At 41.1% G+C, this 9,111-nt stretch overlaps 1 protein-coding gene across 4 annotated transcripts in view; it reads left to right on the plus strand.

Annotated features, from left to right (window-relative positions):
- Stx17 (syntaxin 17) overlaps positions 1 to 9,111 on the plus strand; it is a 46,665-nt gene that overhangs the window by 3,696 nt on the left and 33,858 nt on the right. For 2 of the 4 annotated variants that reach the window (XM_029540440.1, XM_029540442.1), the window contains exons 2-3: positions 563 to 608; positions 3,042 to 3,217. In XM_029540440.1, coding sequence (XP_029396300.1) covers positions 3,095 to 3,217 — 123 coding nt within the window. In that variant the 5' untranslated portion in view covers positions 563 to 608; positions 3,042 to 3,094. The remainder of the gene's footprint in view (positions 1 to 562; positions 609 to 3,041; positions 3,218 to 9,111) is intronic. The other 2 variants (XM_029540441.1, XM_029540443.1) reach the window with 1 other exon arrangement.

The following is a 9,111-nucleotide window of genomic DNA, read 5'->3' on the forward strand; positions in this document are numbered from 1 at the left end:
ATCCTGAGGAGTACCAGTGTTCGTTCTCTCTCTCCCCCTCTCTCTCTCCCTCTGTCTCTCTCTCTCTCTCCCTTCTAGCTTGCTTTCTCTCCCCTTTTCTCCTCCTCCCTCCCTTTCTCCCCTCCCTCTCCTTTTAGTAGTTCTTTTAATGAGGAGTTTGTTAAACTGAGCCTTGCATGCCTGAAAATAATTATTTTGACTTCACCACAGATGATAACTTGCCTAGGTATGCTCCAGCTCCCGAGTACTTTGAAGACATTCCTATCTTTTGATATATTGCTTTGATGAAAAGTTGGCTGCTTTTGTTGTTTTAATTTATCTGTTATCTCTGGTTTGCTCTTTAAGATCTTTTTCTTTGTCCTTGATGCTCTGAGTTTCCTATCCTGTGCTTAGGTAAGTTTGTTTTTATTTATGCTAGCAGGATTTATGCATTTTTAAAACTTGAGATTTGCCTTTACTTCTCAGCATAATTCCTTAAATATTTTCTTTCAGTTGTTTTCTGTATTCATTTCTATTTGTTGCTGAGCTTGTGAATTTATGTCCTTTATCTTCTCATTTACAGACTTCATCTTGTCATCATCCAAGTTCTGAGCCCTCTCTCCAGCTAGGTAGGATTTCTTAGTTACCTTATCTTTTGAGGTTTTCAGTTTAGAGAGTTTTAATTTCTCTCATGTTCCAATTGGACTGTTAACTCTTTTGTAGCATTATTTTAATTTAAAACAAGACCCCACTCCTTTATGTCCTTTTGAAAATTTTATTCCTTTATTTATGTCTTTGTAGATTTAGGAATAGACATTTCTTTCTGGATCACTTTCTCATCTCTGGGCCTGCCCGTTGTTATTTTCTGCTGTGGTCTGAGCCTGTTTCTTTTGATACTGTACTTCTATCCATGTGTCTCTGTTTATGTCTGCTCTGTGGTTCAGTTTTAACCCTGATCTTGGTGCCTGGAAAATTTCCCTGAGAACTTGTGTTAGGCATAAGAATCAGGTTCTTCACCGGGCAGTGGTGATGCATGCCTTTAATCCCAGCACTTGGAAGGCAGAGGCAGGAGGATTTCTGAGTTTGAGGCCAGCCTGGTCTACAGAGTGAGTTCCATGACAGCCAGGGATACACAGAGAAATCCTGTCTCAAAAAACACAAACAAAAACAAAACAAACAAACAAACAAAAAATCAAGTTCTTAGCCAATGGGTAATGGAAACAGTTTTAACTACAGCCATTGTTTCAAGATTTTCAACTGAAAGAAAGGAGAAAAACAGTGCATTATTTAAAGCAGCTCTTAATGTTTGAGGACATTGGGTCTCTTTGAGAATCTGAAAACAATGAATCCTAAAGAGTCAGGGTTTCACAGAGTCAGTGTGTAAAGGTGTATCTTTACAAGGCCTGGGTAAGAAGCCATAATCCAACAGAATTACCTGTTCAATATATTATTGTTGTTTGACTATGGGCTAAGGGGGTGACATCACCCCTGATACAATTTGATGGTGTTCAAGCTTGGTTAAGCAGGGAAGCACATATTTATATAAGATCTGTTACAAGTACAAACGTATAACATTGTTGTAAGTAAATGTCTCTAGTTAATGCCAGTGTGGGGTTTTAGAGCATGCTCACTTCCAGCTCCCACCTCGTCTGTCCTGTCCCCAGAAGCGTACCGTATGCTGGGACTATAGAATCCTGGTGACTCAGAATAACGTCTTCATACTTATATGTCTGAAGAGAATCTGGTTCTTTAATTTTTTAAGTGTATTTATTTATTTGTGTGTGTTATGCATGTGCTATGGTGTGCATGTGGAGGTCAGAGGAAGACTTGTGGGAGTCAGTTCCCTCCCACGTGGGACCTGAGAATCAATCTCAGGCTGTGTCTTGGCAGCAAACGCCTGTACCCACTGAGCTATCTCCTGGCCTTGTAAATATGGTTCTTATTGGAGTTGTGTTGCTGGTTATTTAGTAGATCACTTTGTCTAAGAAGTGGAGATAAGGGCCTTTCATGAGAGGAGTTCTGTATTGAGAAATGTATTTGAAGTATATAATTACACAATTACATTATGATGACATTGGAAGTGGGGTTTGATACAAGCAGAAATGTTCAGAGGGAATTTTTTCCTTGCAGGTTTGCTATTTGGCAGTTTTAAAAAAGATGACTATTCTGTGCCCCCACTTATCAGGAAGTCATCCTCATTTTTAATGGTGTTTACACACAAACTGCACATTATAAAAGACCTCAGGAAACAGCCACAAAATGTAGAGTAGACACTGCAGAATGACAAGATCATTGATAGTTTTATCTTATTCTGTTCATTTTTGTATTTTCTTTAAATTTTTAATTGTATTTTAATTGCATGCATGAATGCATGCTTGCATGTGTGTGTGTGTGTGTGTGTGTGTGTGTGTGAATGTGTGAATGAGTTCTTTCCTTCTACCATGTGGGTCCCAGATATTGAACTCAGGTCTTCAGGCTTGGTAAGCTCTTTTGCCCACTGAGCCATCTGTGGGCTCTCATTAAACCCATTTTCTGAACATTCTAGAGTAAGCTTGGGAGGTAGAGGCAGGAGCATTGGGGTTCCCAGGCCAGGCTAGAGTTACATAGGTCTATCCTGCCTGTGCTGTAAAAATGAACACTATTTGAAAAGTATTCAAGAATGACTAGATACAATTTTCATGAAGAGAATATTTTAATATCTATCATTTCATAGAGAAACAAAGCTATTCAAGTTCAGTTTGGGGTTTATCTGTATTTAGAGTAAAGTATAATTGCATATTTTTTGCCTTTTATGTTTTAAAATTTTATTCTATGTGTATGAGTGTCTGCCTATGAGTATGTCTATGCACTATATGTGCAGTGCCAGAAAGGGCCAGAAAATGGTGTCAGATCCCCTGGACCTGGAGTTACTGATGGTTGCAAGTCATCATGTGGGTGCTGGAAACCAAACCTGGGTCCTCTGGAAGAGCAGCCAGTGCTCTTAACTTCTCCAGCCTTGTATGTGTTTACTTTTAAAAAGAATGGAATCTGTTGTAAAAGCACTCTTCAATGCTCCCTTTTAGGTGTTTGAGAGAAGAGAGCTGCTGCAAGGGGAAGTGGCTCAACAGGTTGCAGGATGTCTGAAGATGAGGAAAAGGTGAAGTTACGCAGGCTTGAGCCAGCTATACAGAAATTCACTAAGATAGTGATCCCAACAGACCTGGAGAGGTTAAGAAAACACCAGATAAACATCGAGAAGGTGAGTGTTCCATTTCTACTACAGAAGCAGGTACCTGTGTGGATTCTTCCTTGTTGTCTGCGTTTCAGCTGCAGGGGGAGTCTGAGACTTTTCTGAGATACCTCCACCCTGCTGATACAACAGCATTACTTTTCAACTGGTCTTCAAGCTGCAAGTGTAATCCTCAAATATTCCTTTTATTATGTTGAGGAAGGGACATGGGAGTAGAGTCTATGCCTTTTTAATTTACATGTGGAGGTATTAGATAGTAATTAAATTCACACTGTTTGATGGTGCCCCATAGTGTGAAGGTGGGGTGCTGTGGCTAATGGACCTGCCTTAATCTTGTTCACCCCATGGCTAGTGTTTTGAACTTGTGCCTATCAAAAACTTCTATCCTCTTCAGGTGCACATGTAAAAGATGTAAACAATTGTGTGATGTGAGGGAATTTCCTTTCTTCACTGCTTCTCTTTGACAAAGGCTCCAAATCGAGTACTGCCAAGGTAGATAAGCTGCTCAGAGGCCCTGCCCTGGCCCGGCATGATGTGGGCTTGTGATGTTTACCGCAGCCTCAGGTTTACTGAGAACTGAGCTTTGACTTGGAAAGGTGGGTTGTCGTCTGCTTTCAGCACTGAACTGTGTGTACCTCTACTTCTTTATTTTTATTTTTGGGTTAGAATGGATGGTGTGGTTATTAAGCCTTTCAGTATTAGCTGTATTCACTAAAAATACCAAAGTTTTTCTTCTACTGATTTTTCTAGTATTTAAGTGCTTTTAAGAAACACAAAAATTAATTTCTAAGATTCTACAATGAAACTTTCTCTGGGAGTCTTTTCTAGAATTCAGGAGTAATATTTCTTCATCCCTTATTTCTTCTCTTCTTTACATATGGAGCATAAGCAATGGCTCTATCGAGTCAGGATACAGAAGGAATTATCTGGTAAACTGCTTCTTGGACTGGAAGAAAGTGAAAGCTCAAGAAACACAGCTAATCAAACCTTTTACCTTAAGTTGAGCAATCCAAAGTAAATACTTCTGCTTCTATATTTCTCCATTACAAAGGATAAGAATTAGGTAGATGAACTGAATCTGAAATGGAGAAATAAGAGGTCTGTGGGCTGTTAAAGCCATTTCCTCCTTTATTGTCCTACTCTTAAGTTTGACATTTAACACACGTTTCTCATTTGGCATGGAAATGCCTGTTGTCATTGCCCTTCAATCCTAGCTACAGTGTATGTGGTCCTATCAGTGGGAAAGGGGGAACCTCCGAAGCAAATCCGAGGAGTAGGGAGTAGGGTAGGTGAGTTGGTGATTGGATTAGCTGTGCCAGGGGTAGTAAGAGAACTACCCTGGAGTTAGTGCCATCAGTCCTGCTTTGCCTGAACATGCTTCTTTTAGCAGTTTTGCTTATTGTGAAACCTTTAGACATTATCAGATGGTTATACTGGACAGATAGATGATAATGTCTAAAACCAAGAAAGTAGGCTCATACTGATTTATGCTTTTATCTTTAAATATCCTTGAACATTTCACTGTCTGCAGGGGTTCTAGTTTGCTTATGAAAACCTTTCTGTGCCCAGGCTTGAGTGGTGCATTTTGGTGGCTAGGCTGTGGTATGAAGCACACTTAAAACTGCAGCCCTCACTCTGTCCAAAAGAGTTAAGAACTAAATTCAGGCTCCAGGTGTCTTACGTGCCTTACTTTCAAAAAGGCATATTCTTCTTGAGGAAAAGGTGTAGAAAGATAAAATATTTATTATTCTGGCCATCAGTCATCCAATATGAATTTAAAAGAAGAAAGCCAGACTGAAGGGAAATTGAAGGTAAGCCTTTGGTAGAGTGAGTCTGCAACAATGAAAACAAAGGGGGCAGTGTGCTGGGGACACCTGGGCCATGTGCATAGCCCTGCAGGGGGACCCTGGACACATGATGAGTGTTACTAGCATATGATGCTGACGTTTGAAGCCTTAATGTGTGAGAGGTGTAGTCCAGTAAATAGGAACTGCAGGATAGCCAACTTGGGACACAGTTGCCTTTGTTTCATATTGTTGGAATCTAAAGAGAAACATAGTGTGTGGGATGTACACAGGGTTCTTGTGAATTAGTTTATGGCTAAGATGCAAGTGGCAGAAACCCCCTAAGTGGCTTATCAGATAAGGTGGAGTTTGTTTGCCTTGGATTTGCCTCCGTCTCATCTCTTATGGAGATGGAAGCTGTCCATTACCTGCAGGCATCCCCTCACACTGAGCTTCACCCTCCTAATGATCTTATTAGGGCTTTTTCATTTTGAAGGTGAATTCCTCAGTAAAGAAGGTGCAGGAAGTATGGCGCTGAATAATTTTACTTTCTGTCTTACATCTGTTAATGACATGCACACCATCATTTGCCTCCTGTTTTACATCTGTTAATGACACGCACCCCATCATTTCCCTCCATCCAAGCTTTGTTCTTTGTTCAAATCCCCCAGCTCTGGTTCTTCCTGTGGGGTGTGCTATGTAATGTCATCACTTCATATTTAAACACACTATCTTGACACAGCCCTGTTTACAGATTTAACACCTATGTTTTAACTGAAGTCTACCTATTGGAGTTATTTTATCAGAGGTGAGGCTATAGTAGGGATGAAGTAGGGGGCTAAGAGGGCTGAGTGTACTATACATTATATGACCATCCATCTGACCTAAGTGAAGGAACATGAGCAGGAAGATGGCAGAGAGCACTGAGGGGTTCCTGGCCCAGGCTGCTTGCAGTATCCCATCTCATCTTTGTCCTTATTAGGTATGGAGTCCAGGATCCCCAGCTTCTCTAGCTGGCCCTGCAGAGAGGGCTATTGTCCATGGTCATGGGGCAGGGCAGTTGCTTGAGCATGTGAGGATGTAATGTGGCAGCTACTTGCAACGCCCACCAATTGTTCTCTCCCTACTACACTCTGTAGCGAGTCACCTGTACCTAGTAGCTCTGAATACCAAGTCTTCCTGGAGTATAGGTGCCTGTGGCCTCCAAGCCCCCCACCACCACCACCACCACCCCGAGCCTCCAGAAACCTCTGCAGCCTCAAAATTGTCCCTCTGGCTGGTCTGTTGAATCCACTACAATGTGTCTATATTGTCCCAGCTTCTGAAGTTTGCTTAAAAGTTGGTGTCCTCTGCTGGGTTCTTGTTGCTCTTGTGAATTTTTACTTCTTAATGTTCTTTATTGTACTTGCCTGAGATTTTGAGCAGAGATGAATGTTCATATTCAATCTGCCAGGTTTAATGAGAAACACGATTATTTATTACAGGAAATAAATATTAGCTTTGTGTTTGCTGTTTCTCAGATTGTTTGCATTGAATAATATGTAAAAATAGATTTCCAATTCTCAAGAAGTTTGCAGTTCAGTTAAAGATACAAGATAGGAAATAATCAAGAAAGATGGAGGCAGCATGTGACTGTGTGTGGAATGGGAGACGTGGACTAGACAGTGGACTAGACAGTCAGCATGCGCCCGCACCCAGCTGGACCAAATGAAAGAGGCAGGCTGATGTGCTACGTAGGTACTTGTTCATATTGGCTTGTTAATTTGTAATCATAGCCAATCCCCCGCCCCATCCTGTGACTGTCTCCTTTGCCAAACTCAGATGGGGAATGATACTGGATTTGGTAAATGTGATCATTTAGTTCTTGTCCATGTTTGGTTATCAAGGAGCTATAGGATGTAGCTTTATCTCACAGTTCTGGCTAGTGAGCCTTGATCAAAAGGCTGGTAGAAATTTGGAAACTTTTAGGAATATTTTCCTACTTAAAAAAAAAAAAAAGATATACATGTAAGGAAGCATTCCCATTTCTTCCAGTGGTCTAGCTGTGCCTTCTTGTTGTATCTGGAAATATAGCCAACCCTGCTGGGTTAGGGCACAATCGAGGGTGTTATTGGAAGTGGTAGAGCAGAAAGCAGCACCCAGGCACGTGACAGCCTTTTAATGTCTGTATTGAACCACTGTCACACCCCTGGGATGACTGCTACACTCTTAGCTGCTTTCTGTGTTTGTTGTTGGAGCCATTTTAAAGTTCGTGTTTCTGTATTTTGCAATCCAAAGCATAATGTGGTAGTTTTGCCTTAATTTACCTGCCTGTTCTGCTATGCAGATAGACAAAGACCATCTCCTATAAAAGCCGGCAGTGTAGAGATGCTTGCCAGTGGCCCGAACTTAACTACAAATTTAAAAGTTGCTTCTTCTAGTGTTTTTCATGTATATTAATTCACCCTACTTTCTACCACGCCCCACCAAATAGTTGGGATAATAACTTTTCATAGTATGTCCTAATTTCACATAAATTTGAATAGTAGGCAATAGCAATGTGAATTCTTTTATCCTTTTTATTTTTTTAATTCACTATATTAAGGGATAATGCCATTGAGGCAGTAATCACTTCTACAGCCTTTTTGATATGTGGGTAAATAATGACAGCAGAAGCAAAGGCCGCTGCTTTTCTTTGCTGAGAATTGTATTGCAGGTTTCCGTATAACACTTCATTTTTCAATAGATTTCTAGGTCAGATATTATTGATGCTTTGTCTTCTAGTTTTTTATGTTTATTATTTATGTGATGTGCGGGGACACACATGCCATAGTGTAGATGTGGAGATCAGAGAACAGCCTTTGGAGTCCTTTCTCTTCCTTCTGTGTGGCTCCTGGGGATTAAACTCAGTTCTTGGACCTAGGGCCAATCCATTACCTGCTGAACCATTTCGCCAGCCTAAGTTTTGATTTTTGAGACAAGGTTTCACTATGTAAGCCTCAGCTGGCCTTGACCCCTGGACCTCCCTTTTCTAGCTTCCCAGTGCTGGGATTCCAGCCCTGCTGTCATACTACACACTGTGTGTTACAGTGTAGGTGGAGAGACATTGAGAGCAGATCAGCTGCATATGTGGAGGTTGCTATGTTAGTACATATGTCTAACGTATACGTTCTTGAGAGTGCGCTTCAAGGCAGAGCCTCATATGTACATCATTGGAATTGTCACCAAGTGCGGCACTGACCTCTCATCTGTGCTAACTCGTCCTTCTTTTATGTCACCTGTGATTTGTTAATTACATGTTCTTTATTTTAAAGTTATCAGTGAGAATGCTAGACAGAAAAGGGACGGGGGTCTCCAGTTCCCCAAGGTCTCTCACACCATCTCTCTACTAATTTCATAAACACTTCCCTGAAGATTTACATTAATATTTATAGCCCAGGTCTTTTAAATATATATATATATATATATATATATATATATATATATATATATATATACTTTGTGAAATTAGTCAACATTTGCAAATATTAGGAATTTTTCCAGTTCTTCATAAATACACAGAAGAATTTGCAAAGTTTCCTGGTTTACTCAGATGTCATTTTTTTGTGCCTGTTGATTTGAGCTCATTTTACTCTTTCTTGGCTTTCTCCCCTCCCTCCCTCCCTCCCTCCCTCCCTTCCTCCCTTCCCTCCTTCCCTCCTTCCCTCTTTCCTTCCTTCCCTCCTTCCCTCCTTCCTTTTTCTTTTAGGGGAGAAGGGGTTAGATTTGCTAAAGATAGAACACAGAACCTCTTGGATGCCAGGCAGGCACTGCAACTGTGAGCTGTATCCCTAAACCTGTTGTTGGTGAGATAGCATCTCCCTGTGGTGCCCAAACTGGTCCTGAACTTTTGGATGTCAGGTAATCCTCCTGTGTCAGCTGACTGGTTAGCTGAGATTGCAGGCATGTTCCTTCATACCTAGTTTTATTTCCCCCTAATGACTTATTAGCACTTTTCTATTTTGAAGTTGAATTCCCCTGTAAAGAAGGTAGAGAGCCAGGCAGTGGTGGCACACGCCTTTAATCCCAGCACTTGGGAGGCAGAGGCAGGTGGATTTCTGAGTTCAAGGCCAGCCTGGTCTACAAAGTGAGTTCCAGGAC

The sequence above is a fragment of the Mus pahari genome, chromosome 6 (genome assembly GCF_900095145.1).
Source record: "Mus pahari chromosome 6, PAHARI_EIJ_v1.1, whole genome shotgun sequence".
NCBI classification, from domain to species: domain Eukaryota; kingdom Metazoa; phylum Chordata; class Mammalia; order Rodentia; family Muridae; genus Mus; species Mus pahari.